At 37.4% G+C, this 27,452-nt stretch overlaps 1 protein-coding gene and 1 pseudogene across 2 annotated transcripts; one reads left to right on the top strand and one right to left on the bottom strand.

Annotated features, from left to right (window-relative positions):
* The first annotated feature begins 3,815 nt into the window (after positions 1-3,815).
* Positions 3,816-11,655, top strand: LOC114170125 (annotated as a pseudogene).
* Positions 11,656-23,391: 11,736 nt separating this feature from the next.
* LOC114169229 (G-type lectin S-receptor-like serine/threonine-protein kinase At1g67520) lies at positions 23,392-26,359 on the bottom strand. Of its 2 annotated transcripts, none has more exons than XM_028054281.1 (7): positions 25,514-26,359; positions 25,093-25,200; positions 24,837-25,009; positions 24,544-24,754; positions 24,036-24,273; positions 23,803-23,953; positions 23,392-23,707 (listed from the first exon to the last, which is right to left on the bottom strand). In XM_028054281.1, the coding sequence occupies exons 1-7, from the start codon at positions 26,328-26,330 to the stop codon at positions 23,393-23,395; spliced, it is 2,013 nt and encodes a 670-aa protein (XP_027910082.1). In that variant the 5' UTR covers positions 26,331-26,359; the 3' UTR covers position 23,392. The 2 variants fall into 2 exon arrangements, with proteins under 2 accessions (XP_027910082.1, XP_027910083.1); XM_028054282.1 differs by having other exon boundaries at positions 24,036-24,105.
* Between the last annotated feature and the right edge of the window lie 1,093 nt (positions 26,360-27,452).

The raw sequence follows: 27,452 nt of genomic DNA, 5'->3' as shown, positions 1-27,452 counted from the left end.
TTCTTCATTAAGACGTGCGTCGAACAGGCGGCGCCGTAAAGAGGGCTCTCCAATCTCGACCGGGATCATTGCGTCTACTCCATATGCTAAGCAGTAGGGTGTCTCTTGTGTTGTTGACTGCGGGGTGCAGCGATATGCCCATAAGACTTCTAATAACTCGTCAGCCCACCTTCCTTTGGCATCTCCCAACCTCTTTTTAAGTTCTCATAGTATGACCTTGTTTGCTGCTTCGGCTTGCCCATTTGTTTGTGGGTGTTTGACTGAGCTGGTTATATGTTGTATATGGAGTCCCCTATAGAACTCAGCTAGCCCCTTGTCGATGAACTGTCTACCATTGTCTGTTATGACGATGCTTGGTATGCCAAACCTACAAACTATATTCTTCCAGACAAATTTTTGTACCTGTTGGGCCGTGATCAAGGCCAGTGGCTCCGCCTCAATCCACTTAGTGAAGTAGTCTATAGCTACCAACAAGAACTTTACCTGACCTTTCCCTGGGCTGAAGGGCCCTAGAATATCCATGCCCCACTTGGCGAAAGGCCAAGGGGAGGTAATACCGTGCAACTCCTCTAACTTGAGATGTATCATGTTACCGTGCTGTTGGCACTGGGTGCACTTCCTTACGTACTTCTCGCAGTCTTCCTTGACAGTCGACCAATAGTATCCTGCTCACAATACCCGAGCTGCCATGGTTCTAGATCCTGAATGTAAGCCACAAATTCCCGTGTGTAACTCTTCCATAATATACTAGGCTTGGTGGTTTGTGACGCATTTTAACAGAGGGTTGGAGAAACCCCGTTTGTACAATTCTTCACCAACCAAAGTGTATCGAGAAGCTTTCCTACGCATGATAGGGTCATCAATTCCATTCGTGTCACCGTGTTGAATGAACTGTATAATAGGAGTCATCCATCCTTTCTCCTCTGGTGCGACTGTCTCAGTAGTATTGCATTCTGCCAAAGTTACAGTAGGACGGTCGAGTGTGACATGGATCACTGTATGATGTTGTCCCTTGACTTTGGTAGTTGCCAACTTCGAGAGCAAGTCGGCTCTAGCATTTTGGGCTCTATCAACATGCTTTACGCTCGCTGTTCTGAATCTGTTCAACATGCCCTGCACAACATGATAATATCGTAATAGGAGGGGGTCCTTTACTTGGAAAGTGTCGTCCAAGTGTCCTACAATCAGTTGCGAATCAGATCGGCATGTCACCGTATCTGCTCCCATGTCTGCTGCAAGGGTCAATCCTGCTATTAATGCCTCATATTCTGCCTGATTGTTAGAGGGTTTAAAGCCAAAGCACAAAGCTTGTTCGAGTAGTAAATCATTCGGTCCTTGCAAAACAATCCCAGCGCCCCGCCTTTCGCATTTGAGGAGCCATCCATCGACAGGATCCAACCTTCCTCGCGTACGTCAGGATCTCCCGTTAATTCGTTGACAAAGTCTGCCAGGCATTGTCCCTTGATCGGCCCTCGAGCTTCACATCGAAGATGATACTCAGATAGTTCTATGGACCACCCGACCATTCGGCCGGCGAGGTCGGGTCGCCTCAAGACTTTGTGTTTTGGGTAGTCAGACTTGACTATTACCTCGTTCCCCTGAAAGTACGGTCGCAGTCGTCTAGTTGTTATCACAAGTGCTAGGATTACCTTTTCCACTGTCTGGTATCGCAATTCTGCATCATGTAGGGCTTTGCTGACAAAGTACACGGGTTGCTGGTCCCCCGCATGATCTTGTACAATGGTCGCGCTAACAACATTGGTAGAGATGCCTAGATATACTAACAAGGGTTCTCCCTTGCTAGGTTTCTGTAGTACTGGGGGAGAAGACAAATACTCCTTCAATGCTTGGAAAGATTGCTCGCAAGCCTCGTCCCATACGAATTTTTGCGCTTTTTTCATAAGCCTCAGCATCGGCTGGATTCTTTCTGCTAACTTAGGCATAAAACGTGACAACGCAGTTAGCCTCCCTACCAATCTCTGTATCTCCTTGATGTTGGCTGGACTCCTCATGTTAACAACCGCTTGGCACTTGTCGGGGATGGCCTCTATTCCCCTTTGGGTTAGCATGAAACCCAGGAACTTCCCGTCTGCAACCCCGAAAACACACTTTTCTGGATTCAGTCTCATGTCATACTTCCGTAGGGCTGCCAAGACCTCGTCCAAATCTTTGACGTGTTGCTCGAGTGAATCTGACATGACTACCATGTCGTCGACGTAAACCCCCATACACTTTCCGATGAGATGACGAAACACCTTGTCCATCAGCCGCTGGTATGTGGCTCCAGCATTCTTTAGCCCAAAAGGCATGACTTCATAGTAAAAGTTAGTTTCCTCTGTGATGAATGCCGTTTTTTCTTTGTCAGGAGGATACATTGGGATCTGATTGTACCCAGAGTATGCGTCCAAAAAACTAAGCACCTTGTGTCCAGCTGCACTGTCTACCAATCTGTCGATGCTTAGGAGAGGGTATGTGTCTTTAGGGCACGCCTTGTTCAGGTTGGTGTAGTCTGTACACATCCGCCATTTTCTATTTGCCTTTTTTACCAACACTACGTTGGCCAGCCAGGTCGTGTAGGTGGCCTCCTTAATGAAGCCTGCTGAAATTAACTTCTGTACCTCCACTTTGGCTGCTTCCCTTTTTTCTCCTCCCATCTTCCTTCTCTTCTGTGCAACAGGCCGAGCTTCCCGAAAAATAGACAGTTTGTGACTGACTACTTTTGGGTCAATGCCTGGCATGTCGGCCGCACTCCAGGCGAACAAATCAACGTTCCTCTGTAACACTTCCCGCATCTCGGGGGTCTCTACAAGTGTCCTACTGACATGGGTGTATCAATGCTCATCGAAATGGAATTCTTCTGTGCTTTCGATTGGTTCCACCCTCTCCTCGCTGCTGACCCGCGAATCCAGGTCTACTTCTACTTATTTTTATCTAAACTATTTTAAAATTTAAAAACACTCCTGGAATTTGTAACCAAATATATTTTTGAATATACACAGAAATAGCATTCCTAAGTATACTATTTCTAAAATACGATTACAAGAATCTAAGACTACTTTCGTTTTACATTTTTTGTATCACCAAAACTTTTTCTCCTTATAATGATGGTTAAGATCACAATCTATAAATTTGGAACAATAGCCAGGGTACATAAAACTAAAACATACGTTGCAATGTAAATAAGTATTGAGATAAAAATACCAAACTGGGAAAAGAATATATGTACTTTTGCCAAAATTTAGCCCTTCTTATATTCTGTTAAAACTCAGAATACAATTTGAATACTATAATTACAGATATTTGAAAAACTATTGAGATATTTGATTTTCTTTATATAAATATTGTTTAGCTTGAGTTATGGTGAATTCTCGGATATCAGAACTATTTACTTTGCTTTTACTTTTCGTACTTACGAGCAATGAGGTTTTGCCTCAGTCTTTACAAAAATACCTATCTTTCCCTGACATGATTGAAGGATCATTAATTTAGCTTGATAATATACAACAAATACTTGACCAGAATTCACAAAGCATTTATAAAGCATTTTATTTGAACTGAAACAATTTTACGATTTTATTCAATCATCCTATAATTTTACCATGATCATGGATGGTATTTGAATTAAATATTTTAAGGAGTACATTTGCAACACAGGGGGGAATCTTTCGGTGTGTTGATGTTTTTGAATCCTTAAACTTTGTCTCCAAATAAGACATCATGCATAATTGTTTTCGAAATGCCCTAAAGATTCATGATTACCTCTGAAAAGATTTATATAAGGGAGCCAGTTGAAGATATCATTTTCCATCTTCAAACTAAACCAGTTGAAGATGGCATCTTCCATCTTCAAACTTTTCCTGTCATCAATCATTCTCTGTACCATGTTGCAGCCATACACCGAAGCTCTCAGAAAGGCAAGCATGTTATGTTACTCTTCAACTCCTTATCTGACCACACAGTAGCCATTGTTTCACAATCACAATTTCACATTTTGCTGCTAGATATATACATACAATGCTTCACAATTGTTTTGCTTTATTTTGATTCTTTGTAGCAGACCTATATTGTATACTTGGGAGAACACTCTCATGGTCAAACTCCTTCCCTTCGTGATCTTGAGTCAGCCACAAATTCTCACCATCATTTACTGGCTCCAGTCTTGGGAAGGTATATGTAGAATCTTCTACCATTGGTTCATTCAAGTCCTATGCATAAAAAAAAAAAAAAACTTTGTTGAAGAATAACTCACTTTGAGTACTTTCATATCTCTTGAGCAAGATTAGTTTGAATAAACATCTAAAACATGATCAGAGTGCATATAAAAAAGAATCTAAGAACTTCTGTTTATCTGTGATATTATTAGCTAGTTTATTACCTGAATAGTTTTTCTTCTTTTTTTGTTCGCAGCCATGAGAAAGCAAAGGAAGTAGTGATATACTCGTACAATAAGCACATCAATGGCTTTGCTGCACTGCTTGAAGAGGAAGAGGCATCAGAGATTGCAAGTGAGAAAAATGATTTGTATTTTTGTAGCCATATTCTGTAAATCTTTTAGGTATAATTGGAGTTATAACACCATTTTGAAGACACAAGTACTATGTTTGGATGTATTGGTGCAGAAAATCCAAGTGTAATTTCTGTATTCTTGAGCAAAGAGTATAAATTGCACACTACCAGATCATGGGACTTTCTTGGCATGGAAAAATATGGAGGAATTCCTACAGAATCCGCTTGGTTGAAAGGAAAATTCGGAGAAGATACAGTTATTGCTAATCTGGATTCAGGTAAATCCTACCCTACACTTTAGTTGATCATAATACAAGAGAATTTGTTAGGAGAAAGAGGCTCTAAAATGGAAAACTTATTCACTTTTCATTGTGATTATTCATGCCATAAGCAATACAATTTATAGGTTTACAATTTTCGTCCGTTGTACTCCCAACGGCTATAAACGACTAGTACATTAACTACCCAACGGCTAGTGCATTAACTATTCAACGGCTAGTACATTAACCACCCAACGGCTAGTACATTAACCACCCAACGGCTAATACATTTAAGTTTATTAAAATAAAAACCCAACAAAACTCCCCCGTAAGCTTAAATGTTTCTTTTATCCTCCATCCCGATCAGTTTCTTGCAGTTATTGAACAACATAGTCGGTAGTGGTTTTGTAAAAAAATCTGCAATTTGATCTCGGCTTCCCACGTGCACCAGCTCCACATTGCCTTCCCTTTACCTGTTCTCGGATGAAATGAAAACGCACATCAATGTGCTTGCTCCTTTCATGGTTGACCGGATTCTTCGCCAACTCAATGGCCGACTTGTTGTCCACTCGTATCACAGTATCTTCTTCTTGTTTCATCTCTAGTTTGCTTAGAAGATTTCTAAGCCATACCGCATGACATACACACCATGATGCTGCAACATACTCAGCTTCACATGTTGATAATGTTACTATGGGTTGCTTCTTTGAAAGCCAAGTGAACGCTGTGTGGCCCATGAAAAATACATACCCGGATGTACTTTTCCGGTCGTCTACATCTCCGCACCAATCACTATCTGAGTACCCTACAAGTTCGTAGTTGTCTGACTTAGTATAGTATAGTCCGAGTGATATTGTTCCTCGAATATACCTTAGTATTCGCTTCAGAACCTTCCAATGATTGTAGCTCGGCTCCTCCATATACCGACTTACTATACCAACACTTAGTAGTAAGTCTGGCCTTGTACTCGTCAGATAGCGAAGGCTTCCAACCAAGCTTCGGTACTTGTTGGCATCAACTCGGTCTCCTCCATCAAACTTCGAGAGTTTTGTACCCGGTTCCATTGGGGTCGAAACCGGGTTGCAGTTTGTCATCTTGAACTTGTTCAAGATCTCCTCGGCATACCTTTCTTGGGACACAAAAATGCCTTTCTCACCCTGTTTGACTTCCAAGCCAAGGAAGTACTCCATCAATCCCATGTCTGTCATCTCAAACTCCTTTGTCATTATGTCTTTGAATTCTTGAATCATCTCAACATTGTTCCCCATGAATATGAGGTCATCTACATAAAGAGCAACAAACATTACATCACCTTTACTTTTCTTTATGTACAGAGCATGTTCATATGGACATTGCTCATATCCTTTCTTCTTGAAGTACTTGTCAATGCGGTAATTCCATGCCCGAGGAGCTTGCTTCAACCCATAAAGCGCTTTCTTCAATCTTAGTACTTTCTTCTCTTCTCCTCTTCTCATGTATCCCAGTGGTTGTTCAACATAAACTTCTTCCTCTAGGATTCCGTTCAGAAATACTGACTTCACGTCCATCTGATAGATTGACCATTTGTGTTGAGCTGCCATTGAAATTAGCAGTCGAACTGTCTCCATTCTAGTGACTGGCGCAAACACCTCAGCATAGTCAATTCCCTCCTTTTGTTTATAGCCTTTAGCAACAAGTCGGGCTTTGTAACGCTCTATTTCACCTTGAGCATTCATCTTCTTCTTATATACCCATTTCACACCAATGGGCCGAGCTCCTGTGGGGGGATTGGACAACTCCCACGTGTTATTGCGCTCAATTGCATCGATCTCCTCATCCATTGCAAGTCTCCACTTCTCATCTTGCACCGCCTCCTCAAAGGTTATGTTCTCAGAACCTGCCAAAAGACAAACAACATGTACCTGTTCAGTAGACTCATACAATTCTTGTATGGTTCGTATTCTGGGTCGTCGGGGTTCATCTTCATCGTTAGTGGTTTCAAAATTTTCTGTAGCCGGTGGTATAGCAATTGACGGGCTAGTATCTCCACTCATCTCTTCAACTGAGTTGTTCCAACTCCACTCATTGGCTTCATCTACTCGAACATCACGACTTACTATCACTTTTTGGTTTATTGGGTCTAACAATTTGTAGGCTTTTGTCATCTCATCATACCCAATAAACATATACTTCTTGCACTTATCCTCGAGTTTCGTTCTTTGCTGACTTGGTACGTGGGCATATGCTACACTGCCAAACACCTTGAGATGAGACACATTCGGCTTTTGTCCACTCCATACTTCTTGTGGTGTCTTTTCATTCAACCTTGCATGTGGACACCTATTTTGTATATAAATGGCACATTGTACGGCTTCTGCCTAAAACTCCTTTGGCATATTCTTACTCTTCATCATGGACCGAACCATATAAAGAATAGTTCGGTTTTTCCTCTCAGCTACACCATTCTGTTGTGGTGAGTATGAGGCTGTCAAAAATCTTCTTATGCCGTGCTCATCACAGTACTTCATGAACTCTGTTGATGTGAACTCGCCTCCCCTATCAGACCGAACAGCCTTAATGTGTTTGTTTGTCTCCTTCTCCACCATCACTCTAAACTTCTTGAACACCTTGAATACCTCAGACTTTTCCTTCAAGAAGTAGACCCATGTCTTTCGTGAAAAATCATCTACAAAAGAAATAAAGTATCTCTTACCACTGAAGGATTCAGGAGTAATTGGTCCACACACGTCGGTATGAATTAGGCCCAGTTGTTCCTTTGCTTGGTACTTGGCATTTCTCGGAAACGAAGTCCTCGATTGTTTGCCGAGTATACATTCTTCACACAATTTACTTTTGAACTCCATGCTTGGCAACCCATGCACCATACCTTTTTTCACCAGTTCCATCAGCCCATCAAAATGTAAGTGACCAAACCGGAAGTGCCACATCATTGTCTCATCCTGGACATCAAGTTTCAAACACTTCTCTTGTATGATCTTTAATTCCAACTTATACATTTGGTTTTTCTTCATCTCTACACGAGCAATCAAACGTCCAAGTTTGTCCTTCAAGTCTAGTACTCGGTCTTTCATTAACACCGAGTAACCCTTTTCCATCAACTGTCCCATGCTCAAAATGTTACTTTTGAGATCAGGTACATAGTATACGTCTCGAATTTCCCCAACTCGACCATCCTTCTGCAAGTACCAGATCGTTCCTCGACCTTTTACCGCAACCTTTGAATCATCTCCAAAAGACACATCTCCAGCTTCTACTTTTGCTAAGTCTTTAAAGAAGTGCTCATCTCCGCACATGTGGTTACTTGCACCTGTGTCAAGGTACCACACCGAGTTGGTTGAACTGCTTTGTTGTCCTGTCGAGTTGTTCAATTGCATATCCTCGGCTATTGACATCATCAACAACCCTCCATTCTCTTCAACATCTTCTGTGAGAAAATTGGTCGTCACTTCCTTCTTACTTTCAGATCGACACTCTTTTGCAAAGTGCCCAACTTTACCACAATTGTAACACCTATCCGAGTTACAATCCTTTGCATAGTGACCGTACTTGCCACACTTGTAGCACTCAACGTTTGAGTTGCTCACCCGACCTCCTCTCCATGAACAGCGTCCTCTTTCGCGCCAATTTTGGTTGTTGGTATGTTCTCTCTCTCCTTCCTGTCCGCCTCGACCTCGGCCACTGCGACCGTTTCCTCTACCTCCCCGACCTCTTCCTCTGCTTTGAGTGTTCTGAGTATAAAACGCCTTTTTCTCCTGGAAATTTGTCTTTGCTTGGAGTGCTTGGCCAAAGTAGTCTTCCTTCGTCTTTCTTCTTCTCTGTTCATACGCTTCCAAGGACCCAGCAAGCTCCTCCACCGTGAGTTTTGAGAGGTCTTTGGATTCCTCTATGGCACACACAATGTTGTCAAAGTCAATTGTCAATGACCTCAAAATTTTCTCCACAACTCGGTTTGCAGGCAACGGCTCCCCATTCTTGCCGAGTTGGTTTGCTACCGTCCCCACCCGAGATATGAACTCGGTTACCCCTTCGTTCTCCTTCATCAGCAGCCTCTCAAACTCTTCTCTGAGAGCTTGAAGACGAACCTGTTTCACACGGTCATCTCCCTTATATGTTTTCTCCAGGATCTCCCACGCCTCTTTTGAAGTCGTAGTGTTTGCTAACTTCTCAAGGCCTGCATCGTCCACAGCTCGGTACAATGCATACATAGCTTTCCTGTCTTTGACTCGTGTTTTTCTCAATGAAGCAATATGGGCGACTGTCTGTTCATCAGAATCCTCTGGCTCTTCGAAGCCACTTTCAACTACATCCCATACGTCTTGGGATCCGAGGTTGGCCTTCATCTGCATGCTCCACTTATCGTAGTTGGCTTTTTGTGTCAACTGGGGTAAGGACATATTGTTGGCCATCACTCTCTCACTATTTGTTTCACTCAGACACTCGGGTAACTGACTCTCTCTAACACTCAAGAACAACCTAGCTTTCTCTAGCTCTCTGGCTGTCTACCTAGCTCTTGATACCACTTTGTTAGGAGAAAGAGGCTCTAAAATGGAAAACTTATTCACTTTTCATTGTGATTATTCATGCCATAAGCAATACAATTTATAGGTTTACAATTTTCGTCCGTTGTATTCCCAACGGCTATAAACGACTAGTATTAACTACTCAACGGCTAGTGCATTAACTATTCAACGGCTAGTACATTAACCACCCAACGGCTAATACATTTAAGTTTATTAAAATAAAAACCCAACAGAATTTAGATATGAAATATTACCTTAGAAACGTCATTGGAATTGTTTGTCAAGTTAGCAAAAAATATTTATGTTGGCGAGATAAATAGATGGAAGGAGCAAAATATATACCGGAACTAATCCAAACATTAAACTGAAACAATCAAACTCAAACTAAAATAGTAACATAGTACAGGAAACTGTATTTTAGCCTAACATTTTTGTTGAACAGGCGTTTGGCCCGAACACCCAAGTTTCAGCGACAACGGATTTGGCCCTCTGCCATCAACGTGGCGTGGGAACGGGGTCTGTCAGATTGACCATGTTTCTCCTCCAAACAAGACTTTCTGTAACAGGTCATTTTCTCTCTTATAATTCCACTAAACACAACCCTTTCATAGTGTATCTGAAATTTTCAAATGTCAACGTACAAGTTAGTGTAATCAATCAGGTGTTGCATTTTTGTATATGTTTTCATCAGAATGAAATAGTTTCAGTTGAAGTTTTGATTACCATCTTTGAAAAAAGTACTCATTACAGAACTATGTTACATGATGAAGCAGGAAGTTGATAGGAGCAAGAATCTTCAGCAGTAGTTACGAGGCACATTATGGGAAACTTGATCCTTCAAAACTCGTATCGCTGCATACAAAGTGTGTTGGTCTGCAAATGATGCTGGTGGCTGCCATGAAGCAGATATTCTACAAGCCTTTGATCATGCCATAAATGATGGTGTTGATGTCATCTCTGCCTCCCTCGGTGGCTCTAATCCTTATATTGAATCCTTCTTCACAGATGCGGTTTCCATAGGGGCATTCCATGCAGTTGCTAGAAACATAGTTGTAGTTTGTTCCGCCGGGAATGATGGACCAGCACCTAGAACTGTCATAAATGTTGCACCCTAGCACAATCGACAGGGATTTTCTCACCAACATTTCTCTCGGTAGAAACCACCACCTTAAGGTAAATTTACATGTTTCTGTTATCATTAACTGGAAGAGATATGATTAAAGGAAAAACCATGCTGCATATATAATCTGGTTTAATTGGATTGCATGTATGTATGAATATCAGGGAGCGAGTCTTAATAGAGGCTTACCATCACGGAAATATTATCCATTGGTTCATGCTGCCAATGCTAGACTTCCTAATTCCACAACCGATGACGCGTAAGCTCGAATTCACCAAAACTTGCTTCTGATATTTGCTTTCATATTGGCGGCTTATTCACTAGCCACAAGTCCATCAAATCTACCATCAGATAAACGCCGTATTCCTTTCAATATGCAACAGGGAACTTCTATGGCATGCCCTCATGTTGCTGGTATCGCAGGTCTTCTCAAAACACTTCATCCTGATTGGAGCCCAGCAGCTATTAAATCAGCCATTATGACTACTGGTAAGTTTGCAAAAATATTTCTTTCCATTCTTGTTCTTCTGTTGACATCATTCAAACACAATACACTTCTTATATGTGTGATTCTGTTATAAAGAGAATGAGATTAGATGGATGAAACTTCTTGTAAATGAGAACAAACTTTAATACTATGTTGTGATTAGATGATGAAAAAGAAAATTAAACTTTTGAAGAGCTTTTCTTGATAACAACAACCTACCGATTCGAGACGCATTTGATCAGATAGCAAGTCCGTTTGAATATGGCTCTGGACATATTCAGCCTAACCTTGCAATGGACCCTGGACTTGTTTATGATATGAGAACAAGGGATTAGTTGGACTTCATATGCGCTCATGATGACAGCCAAAATTTTCTCAGATACTTTAGCCGCATCTCGTACAATTGCCCAGAGTCCTACAACATTGAAAATCTCAACTATCCTTCTATCACAGTAGCAAATCGAGGGATGAACCCTATAAATGTTACTCGGACAGTTACCAATGTGGGGACTCCAACTAGCACATATGTTGTTAAAGCTAACATAACTGAGGGATTTAAGGTTCTTGTTGAACCAAGTTCGTTGACTTTTAAGACTGTTGGAGAAAAGAAGACATTTCGGGTTATTCTTCAGGCAATGAGTTGGCCCAGTAACGGTTTCCCAGTATTTGGGAACTTGTCTTGGACAGATGGAAATCACACAGTAACCAGTCCTATTGTAGTCCTTTAACCTCAGAAATTACTCTCAGGAACAATATCATTTACCATCTCAGTATTTTTATTGTGTTTGTCTTTGATGTTATTAGGATGCAAGTCTAATGTGTTTTTTCACTATTGGAATGTTGTATCGAACTTCGTTTTATTGGAGCTTTGCTTGTATTAGGCACCCTCAAATTGTGCATGGAGCTCATATGCTGGGTTTATTCTAACTACTAGGATTTGAGAAGTTTTCATGTGAATTTGTTACTTTATTTTGAATTGTTTTAATGGTTCAAACACATCACTCTTCCTCTGATAAAGGGAATCCAGACCCTCCGTTTTAGATTATCAATAAAGGATACTTGTTTCCTCCAAGGTATTCAGTTTGAAGGGTTCACACATCTGCCTATAATTGTGTGAATTGCATTATCTTTACGTTTTCCTTTTTTGAAGTGATGAAATACAGAGTGAAAGCAAAAAGTATATCAGTAGTCTTTCTTACACACCTTGACCTTTATTTACAAGGGTTGTTACATCACAAAAGTTTATTTACAAGAGCTATTATATCAGAAGAGGATGAGGTCATGGAAACCTCAAATTTTCAAAATGCTCAAGGGCGGAGGCTTTTATGGACAAAAAAGGACTATCATACTAAGTTTTTTTTTTTTTTAATAAAATTTGACAAAATTTATTTTTCTAACAGGAATTAAATATTTTTTTTTTCAAAATTACATCAAACATTTCTTTGGTACATAAAAGTACTGTCACGTGTATTATCAAAAGTTTCTAAACAAAAACCGCTTTAAAAAATAATTTTCCAAAACAAAAAGGCATCCATCAAAATTTCCATATGAAAATTGTTTTTTAACGACGTGGCAACACCTGAGATAAAAGAAAGGTTTGGTAATGATTAATTGACTACTTTTTTCTTACTATTTCTCTTACCACCTATCGTAGATTTAACTTCTGCATTTTAATTTTAACTTTTAATTTACTTTTAAGTTGTAGAAGTGTCAGAGAAAATAAAAAAAAGTCCATTCTGCGCGTGAGTAATCTTTTAGGCAAAAAATCCTCATTTTTTTAGGTATTTTGGAAGTTACCATTTTTAGGACCTCATTTTTTCGCACCCACCAAGTTTCATAAAACCCATTTTTCCATTCTTCGTTGAACATTGCAAATCATAAGGTAAGAAAACAAAGCCCCTTTCCTACTATGCACACTACAACCCATAAAGCTAGTTAATGAAGCCCCTCCCATTTTTGAACGAAGGAGATTTTTCACATAATAAAGTTGACAAATTTTGGAAGTCATGAGAACACACAATTGTCTCCCTTACAAAAAGGGTGAATCCTAGTTGTGCACACCAATACCAAAACTAATCCCACTTCTTCTAAACCAAGTGTAAGTTCATTTGGAAAAAAACTAACCTGCAACATTTTTAAACTTATCTTGCAACCCAAGCGCAATTATGATGTAACCCATGAAGGAGTTTTTGTATAAAAAAAGTTGACAGATATTGGAAGTGCATAAGAACACACAAATCTCTCCCCTACTAAAAGGGTGGACTTCAACTATGCACACAAATACCAGACCCCATCCCACTTATTATAAACCAAGTGTAAGTTCCTTTGGGAAAAAAACTAGTCTGCATTATTCTTAAATTTATCTATAATCCAAAAGCAATTAAGGTGTAACCCACGAAGGATTTTTTGCACAAAATAAAATTGACAGATTTTGGAAGTGCATGAGAACACACAATTTTCTCCCTTACTAAAAGGGCGGACATCAGCTGTGCACATCAATACCAGACTCTATCCCACTTCTTCTAAACCATGTGTAAGTTCATTTAGGGAAACATTAGCCTGCAATATTTTTAAACTTATGTTGCAACCCAAGAATAATTAAGGTGTAACCTACGAATGCGTTTTCGCACAAAATAAAATTGTCAGATTTTGAAAGTGCATGAGAACACACAATTTTTTTCCCTTACTAAAAGGGTGGACCTCAATTGTGCATACCAATACTAGACTCCATTCCACTTCTTCTAAACCAAGTGTAAGTTCATTTAAGGAAAAACTAGTCTGCAACATCTTTAAACTTATCTTGCAACCCAAGAGTAATTAAGGTGTAACCCACAAAGGAGTTTTTGCACAAAGTAAAATTGATAGATTTTGGATGTGCATAAGAACACACAATTTTCACCCTTACTAAAAGGGTGGACACCAGTTGTGCATACCAATACCAGACTCCATCCCACTTCTTCTAAACCAGGTGTAAGTTCATTTAGGGAAAAAACTAGCCTGCAACATTTTTAAACTTATGTTGCAACCCAAGAGCAATTAAGGTGTAACCTACAAAGGAGTTTTTGCACAAAATAAAATTGACAAATTCTGGAAGTGCATGAGAACACACAATTCTCTCCCTTACTAAAAGGGTGGACCCGAGCTGTGCACACAAATACCAGACCCCATCCCATTTCTTCAAAACTGGGTGTAAGTTCATTTGGGGAAAAACTAGCCTGCAACATTTTTAAATTTATCTTGCAACCCAAGAGCAATTAAGGTGTAACCCACGAAAGAGCTTTTGCACAAATTAAAATTGATAGATTTTGAAATTACATAAGAACACACAATTCTCCCTCTTACAACCTAATCCTAGGTGACGAAGTAAATCAATAACAATATTCATCTCTGCAAAACCCCCAATGTCTTGTGCATTGGACGAACAAAAATTACGACCAAAACCCTTCGTTTAGGGCTTGAAAAATTCAGTCCAAAGAAAAGAAGGGTAGAAGGGGCTAGAAGGGTTATGGTTTGTAATGTAACGAGTACAACAAAAGGGGCTTCGTTTGCTAGCTTTATGGGTTGCAATGTGCTGATTAGAAGGGAAGGGGCTTTGTTTTCTTACCTTATGGGTGACAATGTTCAAAGAAGAAGGGAAAAATGGGTTCTGTGTGAAGTTTCTAGGTGGGTGCGAAGAAATGGGGTCCGAAAGTGGCAGCTTCTTAAAAGCCTAATAGAATGGAGATTTTCTGTCCAAAAGATCACCCACGCGCGGAATGTACTTTTATATTTCCAGTAACACTTTTACAACTTAAAAGTATATTAAAAGTTAAAATTGAAATGCAAAAGTTCAATCCACGTTAGGTGGTAAGAGAAGTGGTAAAAAAAAGTAGTTAACTAATCATTTTCCATGATCAAATATGTTAACTGATACTAGTAAAATGAAAAACCTTAGTATTTTATAAGAGTCTTATACAAATAAGGAGTGAAGCATTGGAATGATGGTGACATCTATTTTTTATTAGGAATCAGTAAAAAACTTTTTTAAAAACCTTTCTATCATATTTATTTTTCTTGCAAAATCTTTTATATTATATCTTTTTTGCAAAATCTTATCTTAATTATTTTCGTTGTCAACAATTGTCTGTCAATGTATTAGAAAGCAAACCTTATAAAACCTAATGTGAAGTGAGGTTATATATATATATATATATATATATATATATATATATATATATATATATATATATATATATTGAAATATATATCTAAAAACTTTAAATATAACAGACGAATACATTAAAGAGTTAGAACAATATAAAAAATATATAAATTATAGGTTCTGTAACGTCCCATTTAATCAATAACCCTAATTAAAGGGAACGTCACACAGTCTGATATACATACATCATCCAAGCATGTTATGACCTTCCAATCAATACACTAAGACTCGACTCGACTCATCCGGTTACATATAATCTAGTCAGATTTAGCATATGCTTGCACTTGTGGTGGATTACCCTGCTCACCCCCAAGCTAAGTGTTACAAGTGTTACAATGAATCAATTCCCTCACACACAAGGTTAGCCCTTAATGAGTTTCAGGTCTCCTGCTACTCTCACCACAGGAGTCAGTCCGCTCTAAGTGAGACTAACTGACTCCTTAGAGTGTCAAGATGCAATCCTTACCTTGAATCCTTACCAAGTTATATAGATGGGGCACCACCATGGACTCCCACTAACAGTGGTCATGGAATTATGTCCCGACCACTGAAGCACCACCAGGAAGTCTCACCTAGAGACTCGTGGGTTTACGTACTAACAACATACCAATCACATTCAAAACAAACAAATAATATTGATCATGCATTTAACACCTCACGCCATCATTTGTAACCCATCCTCATTCATATTCCATGTTGATTTCATACCATCCCATTCTTCTCAATTCAGGGATATAGAACTTCACCTCATACCAATACCATACCATCAAGGTAACATTATTGTTCATACCAAATTCATGACCACATATATAACCAACCATTTCATTGAAATCGCATGCCAAGATTTATCCAAGTTCATCATTCACAATCCATGAATCACATCACTCATGCAAATTCATTCATCTCATACTTTATAAATGCATACCAAGACATACATATATCACAAAATAGTATTCATCCCAAATAAATGAGTGCCGACATTTAAGTACTTGCAATTCCATACAATCAAGCACAACCCACAACCATAATTCTTACACCAAAATTCTCAAGAAAATTTATTATCACAAAACCAAAATCATTGCAGTAATGCGTGACACATTTCTCAAGCTATAGACATCTAATCGACAATCCAACACGTCAAACCATAAAATAGCATGTTATGAACCACATGTCAAAATTTGAGCTCAATCCAACGGTTAATGAGTCGGGAAAGTCAATTTTACTAAAACTGCGTATACCAGAAAAATACACAGTCGCCCAGCGACCCAGGGAACTCGCCCAGCGACTGTGCGACGCATCAGAATACGAGAAATAACGTCAAATATCACAGTTTCATGAATATTTGAACTCCTAACTCAGAAATATACCAAAAACTAACGTTTCCCCCCAATCTTTTCTCATATTTCACAAAACATTAATCGCATAAAATAGAAATAACGTGAAACCCTAGCTTTCCTTACCTAGAAAAGGGCTAATATTGGATTTCGACTCTTAAGCCAGCGAAACCAGTAGCTCCAAAGACAGATCTATGAACTGAAACAGTGGGACGACAAAGGAGACTGGATTCACACAGTGAGTCCCCACATAAACCACGAAAACAACTTAGAAAGGCTAGGTTTGAGAACTAAGTTACGTGAACGGGAGATAGAGGTTGAGCTCACTTGAACTTGGGTAGATCTCCAAATCCTAGCGAAGGTTCTGTGGAGAGAAAATGAGTGAGTTAGGGCACTGATTTTTTAGAATGACTTGCAATTGACCTTGGCTACTTTAGGGGCCTTGGCACCCTATGGGCCATCCCTTTTGGCCCAACAATGTGGCAGCCCTTAACATTAGGGCACTCAATAAAAGTGGGCCTTACAGGTTCAATATTTGTTAAGACACAACTGGCATGTAAGTCCCATTTAATAAAGAAACTTATTTAAATAAAACATGACATAGAATGATATAAAACAACATTGTTATGGAATAAAAATGTCATTCTCTACAGTTGTCCGTAATATTTGGAAAGAAAACTAAGACACACCACGATACCACTAACAAGACGAGATAAAAGTATAACAATATTCAAAATACATGCTCAAGGGACATGATAGTACATGGGTCACAATGCCTTAAAAGAAGACTTGGAGCAAGGGGATTCAACCCAAGATAAGCTATGCAACGAGGTTTCCATCCCTCTGATAATCACGAGGAGTTTCCACATCTGCTCACATCAATAAATTGATGATCATCACAAAAGAGAAAACCATACATAGAACACACAGACAAATAGAAAGGGTAAGCTAGGGTGAAAAAGGTTTTATCATACAATTGCATAAAATTTAAAAGACAAAGATACATAAAACAACCAAGCATGTGATGATAGACAAGCAAGACTCTAAGACTCAATTATCCGGATACATATAATCAGTCGGATTCACTGGATGTTTGCACTTGTGGTGGCCTCTACTGCTCTACAGAGCCATTGCCAATGGGTTTCACCCTACCACGCACAAGATTAGCCTTCAAAAATCTAAGACCATTATTCTGCCAAAGACTAGGGCCTCCTGCTACTCTCACCACTTGAGTCAGTACGTTCTACGTGAGACTAACTAACTCTTTAGACTTTCAGGATATGCAATCCTTACTTGAATCCTTACTAAATTATATAATGATGCACCACCATAAAACCTTCGTGGAATTACGTTCTAACCATGAGGCACCACTATGAGCTCCATCAAAAAGGGTCATGGAATTACGTCCTGACCATGAGACACCACCATTAGATCTTAACAAGAGATTCATGGAATTACGTTCTGATCATGAGGCACCACCATGAGATCTTACCAAGAGATTCAGGGAATTACGTCCTAGACCTTACCAAAATCATGTCTCAAAACCAAACATAAAATTATCATGCATACCAATCTCATGCCCATATTTATAACCAACCATCAAAACATATTCCATACGAGAGATCATACCAAACTCATCAGTTCCAGCCTATACAATTAGAATTCACATGCATATTCACATACTTCGAACTTTAAATAGGGTACTCCCAAACAATCATACAACCAACAATAGAAAATAGGGAAAAGAACACAAATTTCTGCATCAATCTCGCTCAAGCTATGGACCCTCGCTCAAGCGAAAGAGGTCTTTCGCTCAAGCTACAGGTCCTTGCTTAGGCGAGACTGCCACCAGAGAGCACTATAGTGTTCGCGAGTTTTCACTTGGGCGAGACCTCCTCGCTTGAGCGAGACTGCCCTTCGCCCAAAGGTGAGGTCCCTCGCCTGGGCTACAACCAAGTGAACCACAACAGGCTCCCACGAGCTCTCCGCTTGAGCGAGAGCTCGAGTAGGAACCTTGGTCAGTTTCTGCTATTCTCGCCTAAGCGAGGCAAGCTCGCTTATGCAAAAACATCAGATCCCGCCACTATTCAAGCACATATCAATAGGCCCTTCATACCCAACAACATACAGAGGCATTCCATACATTCACAACAGCACACAAGCTATACAAATACGAAACAAAGCTAAAAAATAGGCAGATTTACGGAAAATATGAAAGACCCTAGCTTCCCTTACCTTGAGTGGAGCTAAAAATGTAAGCACAACAGTCCTAGGAGAAGATGGGAGTATGGTAACTCTAACCAGTGCGGGGAACTGGAAAAACAGACGCACAACACCTAGCATAAGGTTTCAAACTTGACCCAAGATAGAATCAAGACACTGGAATGGAAAGGAAAGGGTAAAGTCCAAGTTCAACTTACCCGAAGAAGACTTTTGAGTGAAACAGTGGTTGCTCTGATTGTGCCCTAGCAGAGCTCTACGTTTCAGCTGTGAGAGAGAGAGAGGAGAGTAACAGTTTTGAGCACCCTATGAACTAGCTTTAGACCCAATAGATTAGGACAGACCCTTAAACATCAGGGCAGAATTAAGTGGGCCTTACATGACACATGCATGGGATGTAGAATTTTTTTTCCTGGTTTCTGATAGTGTTATATATATTTGTTTGTAATAGTTATAATATATAAAAATTTATAAATTATCTTCATTTCAGCAGTACAAGTCAAGTCATGATTACAGAGAACATTTTGTAATTTTCTCTACAACTCGAATTCTAAATATGACCAGCCTTTTCTGTTGAAAAGAAAAAGAAAAAACCCTTTAGTAAAAGAAAAGCATCAGTTCTCTTTACTAAAATAATTGAAAAAGTGTGGATCTGATTACTCGTTGTTAGATTTTACTTTGATTGTTAGTTTCTTTGTACAAGTTAAAATTATATTGTAAAATAAATTAATAAATATATTTCACAAAATTAATAAAAATAATTTTACAAATATATGAACTAATTTTAATTTATAAACGGATTATTTTTTTAATTCTCAGAATCGCTTTTAAAATGTTTGCGCATAATACCAATATAAAGGGAAACGCATTAAGAATGGCCGACAAAACTTTCAGTTTTATGGGACTTACACTTTCATTTTAGCATGGACACGTTTAACACGTTTTTTTTTTCACACAGAAAAAATTGAGTTAATATTTATTAGAGGTCCATGATATTTTGAATGTTTACGATAAAAGGAAGTTTAAATTAAACAAAATGCTTGAATATATATTTGTTCTATTCTTGTGTATAACTTTATAATTAATAAATCTAACTACAATTTTATATATAATTAAATTAAGGTTAAGTATATTTTTAGTCCCTTAAATTTTTGTAAAAATTGGACTTAGTCGTCTTTCGATAACTCATTCCAACAAACTAGAAAGAGAGTCTAACTCTTGTATACGTCAAAACACATTATCGTTAGGGGTAAAGCTGTCAAAATGGGTTGGAACCTGCAAGCCAACCTAACCCACCATAGGTTTGGGCTAGGTTGGGTTGAAATTTTTTTACAAATTTTAATACGGGTTGATTTTTGACCTGACCCACCTAGAATCCGACTCACCCGGATTGAACTGTAGTGAGCCGAGTTGGCTCACCAACCCGCAAATAAAGGGTCACAAAGTGTTTTTTGTTAAGTTGGACTTTGCATTTAGGTTGTTTTTTTAGCCAACACATAGATAATTTGTATTTTTGTGATTTTGGTTTGTATTTGAATTGTATTTAGATTTTAATTAGAATTATAATTTAGTTTTGACTGAAAAAAATAATAAATTGTATTTTCTTAATTATGTGAGTCTATGAACCAACCCGTTTAACCTACCAACCCATGGTGGGTCGAGCCAGGTTCGAATTTGTTTGGCTCGCTAACAAGTGAGCCGGGTTGGGTTGCTCACTAAGTGATCAACCCATGGTGGGTCGAGCTGGGTCAGGTCGGGTTACCCGCTTTGACAGCTCTAGTTAGGGATGTCAAAATGGGTCTGCCTGATCCGTTTTGGCCCACCAAAAACTGGTCGGGTCGGGTTGGTCCACCACAACGAAACAAGTTGGATACTACAACCCGTCCTGCCCTTAGGGTGAGTCGGCGGGCTGGCCTGCCACTTTTGTTTTTTAATTTTTTTTTTATTATTTTTTAATTTTCTTTTAACTTTTTTTAAATTTCTATTTATAAATTATATTTTTTATATATATATATATATATATATATATATATATAAATTAGTTTATATAATATATAATTTTTTTTTAATTTTTAAACATAAAAAATAAAAAAAAATGGTTTAACGAGTTAGGCGGGCCGAACCACAGCGGGTTGACAAGTTGGAAATTCCAACCCGACCTATCCTTTTCTTGGCTGAAGCAGGGACTTTGGAATGGAGGTTCAATTTGTGTTGGCAGCTACACAAGCAAGGTGAATTTTCTCTTTGGATAATAATTAACTTGTGTTTATTCGTGAATGGTTGATACATTTACATTACTAATTAGTTTTTCCTTTGGATTGATGCCAATTTTATAAACTTAATGTTTATATGGTTGATTCATATATCTTCATCATTTATTGACTAGTTTTAACTTTGGATTGATGTAAATTTTATAAACCGTTTACTTTAAAATTTGTAGTGACTTCAAGACACCACAATTTACCAAAAATTGGACATGTTTGGATCGAAAATGGAAGGTGACCTAAACAATAAAACGATACTTGAATGCTTCACATTACTTTGAGAGAGTGTTATAAGCATTGTATAATAACTTCAATAAAAAAGACTTAATTTAGTTGAGATTTCCTATGTTTAATGTTGACTCTTAAAAGAGGAAAATGTAAAAAAATAATCCTTGAGCAATTCCTTGTATTATGTTGAAGCACTTATTCCAATCCAATAATTTGGTTCTTGTACAATCTTTTTTCATCATACAGTAGTGATGTGCGTTAGAATGTATCGTATACAAATATAAAATGCAAAGTTGTTTTTCTTGATGATGTTCTACCTAGGAAAACATGATTAATTATAGTAAATCTATCATAAAAAACAATTTTAATTTAGAAAGACTAATGTTCATCTATGTGTTTGGATAGTTGCATAATAACGAAAACAAATTCTCTGTTTGACATCAAAAACAACACCTAATTAGATAATTATTAACATATTTCTCACCGAAAAGATAGAAATCCAAGCTTTTGTTGGGCATATACTCGTAAATTAGAATCTTCTCTTTTTCATGAATGCAGCAACCAAGTAGTTGAACAAGATTAATGTGCTGAAGTTCACATATAATTCGTTTCTAAACTCCACAATTCCTTGTGCAAAACTTCTTGAAAGTCTTTTTATGGCATATCATTAGAGAGTGTGCGTCTCGTCCCTTCCATCTAATTCTCTTGTGTGCGTGAATGTTTTTTCCAGCAAAGTGGTATCCAAGCTTTACACTCTGAGTACCGAGTGCGAGAAAGAAAGGAGAGAGAGTAAAACTGTGTGAGAAAGGAAGAAAGGAATGCGTCTCGGTGAGAGATGTTGTTAATGGTATGGTGATGCCCCAATTGAAGACGAAAACTACTTATGATAATTGGTGTTTACAAATGAAGATCCTTCTGAGATCCCAAGACATTTGGGATACAGTGGATGTAAGACCCGAGAAATTAAATAAATAAATATTTATTTAATATAAATGCGGGTAATGAGATCTTTATAATATTTAATGCGGAAAGTTATGATAAGGAACAATACTAGTTCAAATGGTTGAGAGAATATTTGATTATGTTGAGAGGACTTGGCTTGATAATGGCACTTGAATGGCCATCACTCAATGTATTAGTTAATTTTTGTTATTTTAATTTAATGGGTTTTATTAGGCTGAAAAAAGGAATGATAGAGAATTGGTTTAGTGAGTTGAGAGAGCTTGAACTGTGGATGTGAGGACTGAGTGTAGAGCACCAAAAAGAGAGAATTCTAAAGAGGCTAGGAGGTATATTGAAGCTAGGCCAATTTATTGAGTGTAGAGCATCAAAAAGGGAGAATTATGAAGAGGCTAGGAGGTATATTGAAGCTAGGCAAATTTTCCGTGCGAGAAGAACTTTATGATTTTGCAAATTGAGTAAGGAATCCAGGTTAAGGGAGCTGAACCCATGTTTGATTATATTTACAGTAAATTCTTGATTGGATGATCTGCTTATGTGTAATTGTTCTTCCTGTATGAATTTTGTTCACGTTTCTATATTTTTTTTGTCCAGAAACTGCTTGATATGAACTTACTGTCAAGCGACACATAAGAAATAACCCAATTTATGGGTTTTGGAAAGAACCACTTGACGGTTACGAATGTCCGCCAGGCGACACATGCAGTTTTGGTTCGTTTTGAGTTTTATGCATTCTAGAGTAATTTTGATAGGGGGAAAATGATCCTTAGTGTTGAGTTGAATGTTGAATGTTATGAATTGTGGAGTTGTACTGTGTTTTAAGCTATTGGATGAATAAATGTGTGTATGATCATGAAGGCATGTTAGGGTTTGGGAAAAGTTAGGGATTTTTAGTCTAGGGAATAATTGTGGTATAAAATGTGATGAAACCATGTAAGATTGAATTATGATGGATAATATGTGCAAGTAAAACACCTGACTTGAGACTTTGGGATGGGAATTGGTGAAAGGAAGGGTAATTGGGGTGTTAGGGTTCAAACATGTGTTGAATAATTTTGGGTAATTCCCAGAATGGGATGCACTGTCTAGAGGCACCCAGTTTACCAGTAGGCGCCATCGCAGTGAAGGCTGCAATGTGTGATTTGCAATGAAAATGCTACAGGACTGAAATATTGTTAGTGGTTACTTGATTCTACGTTGGGATAATGAGATAATAGGTAAAGCATATAATAGTTTTGAGTTAATATATGAAAGGTGGTGTGTATTGGTGTCAACCCAATTTAGTAAATAACTCACTGAGATAATTCTATTTCCAACGAAGTAGTAATTTCTACTGTAGAAGCGGTACATAGCCCCGCAGAAGATAAATTTTCGTTTAGCATCTCTCTTTGAACATAAAATGCTGGTCTTTTAGGTAAAGACACTCTTTCACTCTTGTTTGTCAACATTGATATAACATCAGACATTGTAGGTCTATCATTTGCATAATGTTCAACACATAGAAGACCGGCATGAATACACCTCTGCACATCATCAGAATCTAATGACTCCATTAATGATGGATCCACTGATTCAACACACTTGTCATCTTTCCATAATTCCCATACCTGTAAGTATTTTAGAAATTAGACATAGACTATCATGCCAAAAAACAAAACTCATCATGCTAAAAAGAAATCTCACTATAGTTTATTTTACATACGTGTCCAATTAAATTTATTGGGTGATCATCATCATAAAAACTAGTGTTTTTCCGTCCACAAACGATCTCAAGCATCAACACTCCAAAACTGTACACATCAGACTTTGTAGAAAAAACTCCTTCCATAGCATATTCCGGAGACATATAACCGCTGCAAGAAGTATTGCATGCAAAATAAATTTTACTTATACATTAATACAAAATAAATGTAACAAAGAGTTCAGCAAACTCACTATGTCCCAACAACCCTGTTGGTATTTGATACGGAGTCTTGTTGGGTAAACATTCTAGCCATTCCAAAATCTGAAATTTTTGGATTCATGTTCTCGTCAAGAAGTATATTACTTGCTTTCAAGTCTCTGTGAATGACTTTAAGTCTTGAGTACTTGTGAAGATATAATAATCCTTGAGAAATTCCTTGTATTATGTTGAAACGCTTATTCCAATCTAGTAATTTGCTTCTTGTACAGTCTTCTCCATGGTTATACAGTAGTGATAGTGGTATGCATTAGAATGTATAGTATACAAATGTAAAAAGCAAAAGTAACTTTTCTTCATGATGTTCTACCTAGGAAAACATAAGTAATTATAGTAAATCTATCATAAAAAACAGTTGCAGTTGAGAAAACTCAATCTTATAACCTACATGTGTTTGGATAGCTGCGTAATAATGATAATAAATTTTATCTGTTTGACATCCAAAACAACATATAATTAGATAATGATTAACACATTCCTCACCGAAAAGATAGAAATCCAAGCTTTTGTTGGGCATATACTCGTAAATTAGAATCTTCTCTTCTTCATGAATGCAGCAACCAAGTAGTTGAACAAGATTCATGTGCTGAAGTTCACATATTAGTGTTACTTCGTTTTTAAACTCCACAATTCCCTGTGTCGAACTTTTTGAAAGCCTTTTTATAGCAACCTCCTCTCCTGTTGGCAAAGTTCCCTAATAAAATGAAATCAATAAGGTCATGAGTACTCAAAACAAAGCTATCAATACATAAACTTATGCAATTTCAATTAATCACCTTATAAACTGGTCCAAAACCTCCCTGTCCTAACTTATTTTCGGATGAAAACCCATTTGTGGCTTCCACAACTAATGTATAATCGAACACTTTCAAACCGTGTCCCTTTTTAAAATCATTTCCAAAATCATCGATTTCGGATAATTTCATCGCCATTTCTTTCCGTTTCTTCTCTGTTCAGATGAAAATGAGGAATATCAAAATATAGAAAAATGATTAAAAGGTTGTTTTAAACAATGAGTTTGAATCCAACTACCTTGAAGCACATGTTTTCGTTTCTTTATGGCTACGAACAGAATGGATGCGCATATTAGCAGTATAGTGGCTGCTATTACTGTACTTATCCATATCCAACTTTTTTTACCTGCATACAATAATTACAAATCTTCAATTATAATTTTTCGAAGCCGTTGTTAATCGTTTCAGTAAAAGGACTATACTGTGTTTCTATTCGGAGATCACTGTCGACATAAGATAAAATTTTCATCAAAAAAAAATATGCCAGAGAACTATTCACAGTCTATGCAATTTAGAGTACCATTGGAATCTTTTAATAGTTAGATGAAAGGAGAGAGACGAAAAATTCATGAGTTCGATTTTTCAACTAACAATTAAAAAAGAAAAACTAAACAACTAATATTTGAGAATAAACAAAATTAACTTCGAATTAGACCTACCGTGATGATGAGGGGTTATTATCTTCCCTTTGGTCTCCAGTATGTAAACGTCTTCACCCGAAGTAGTGCCGTCAACTATAATATCTTTGGATGAATTCCAATGATAGAAATCACATCCAATTCCATCATCAGAAAGTTCTCTGAATCCATTGCAATTACAATCGCTCCAGCAAGCAGCCTCACAATCACTGTGAATAATATTCTGATTGAATTCAAAGGTTTGATTTTCATAATTAGAGAAAAGAATCTTTTTGGTGAAGACATCACCAGGACTCCTGCACTTAGGTATATCCTGCCATCTTTGGCACCCTCCTTCTGTGTTATATCCATAACACAGATCAGCCCTTGCAACATATCCCTCTTTGTTGTTGTAAGATAACCTCCCATTGGGGTGAAGATGTTGAAGCACAAAGTTGCCTGTGTCCAACAAAGTGGCCACAGTGTTGTTGATAGGTTGAGGAGGAGAATACAGAATTATTGGTTTCTTCACAGATTCAGATTCTATTTTCAGCACGCCTGAGAAGTTTAGGGATAGAACTGCGTCATCATTGATAGGTTGTTCCCTATTACCCTTCCAAACTATCTGATTCTCATATGCACTTTGGACTGTCAAGTAAGTAAAATCTCCATCCGCAATTCCAATCGTATAAAATCTGAGAAAATATTTGCGACTCTTTGAATATAGTGATGGTGAGGAAGAATTCAGTGTATCACCGGGCTTTAAACTGTCATGTGCTGCGTGAACATGAACACAAGAACTCCAGCACAACCACAAGTGCATGAAAGGAAGCAGTAGTTTCTGTAAGATAAGCCTCATAGGATGCTTCAAGTATTGAAAGGCTAATCTGTAAGAGGGTGCTTTGCGAAGGAATGAGAGAGTCATACTATATATGTGGGTAAGTTGAAATAGTATGCATGTATTTTTTAAGTCTAATTTTTTGTTATACTGCTGCCACTTAAATTAAACATATATATGATCAAATATGTGAACTGATACTTGTAAAATGAAAAACCTTTTAGTATTTTTTAAGAGTATTATACAAATAAGGAGTGAAGCATTGGAATGATGGTGACGTCTATTTTTTATTAGGAATCAGTAAAAACCTTTTTATCATATTTATTTTTGTTGCAAAATCTTTTATATTATATTTTTTTGGAAGATCTTATCTTAATCATTTTCGTTGTAAAAAACTCTTTGTCAATGTATCAGAAAGCAAACCTTATAAAACCTAATGTGAAGTGAGGTTATCGTATTGATTTTATGAAAGTAATTACAACGCTATTTCAACAGAATATATATATTGAAATACATATCTAAAAACTTTAAATATAACAGACGAATACATTAAAGAGTTATAACAGTATAAAAAATATATAAATTATAGGTTCAATATTTGTTAAGACAGAAGTGGCACATGCATGGGATGTAGAATTTTTTTTTCCTGGTTTCTTATAGTGTTATATATATTTGTTTATAATAGTTATAATATATAAAAATTTATAAATTATCTTCATTTCAGCAATACAAGTCAAGTCATTACAGAGAACATTTTGGAATTTTCTCTACAACTCGAATTTTAAATATGACCAGCCTTTTCTGTTGAAAAGAAAAAGAAAAGACCCTTTAGTAAAAGAAAAGCATCAGTTCTCTTTACTAAAATAATTGAAAAAGTGTGGATAAGCTGATTACTCGTTGTTAGATTCTACTTTGATTGTTAGTTTCTTTGTACAAGTTAAAATTATATTGTAAAATAACTTAATAAATATATTTCACAAAATTAATAAAAATAATTTTACAAACATATAAACTAATTTTAATTTATAAACGAATTATTTTTTTAAATTCTCAGAATCGCTTTTAAAATGTTTGCGCATAATACCAATATAAAGGGAAAAGCATTAAGAATGGCCGACAAAACTTTTAGTTTTATGGGACTTA

Source organism: Vigna unguiculata, chromosome 11, assembly GCF_004118075.2.
Source record: "Vigna unguiculata cultivar IT97K-499-35 chromosome 11, ASM411807v1, whole genome shotgun sequence".
Lineage (NCBI taxonomy): Eukaryota > Viridiplantae > Streptophyta > Magnoliopsida > Fabales > Fabaceae > Vigna > Vigna unguiculata.
The sequence above is the reverse complement of the archived record's forward strand: the minus strand, read 5'-3'. Positions and strand labels throughout refer to the sequence as shown.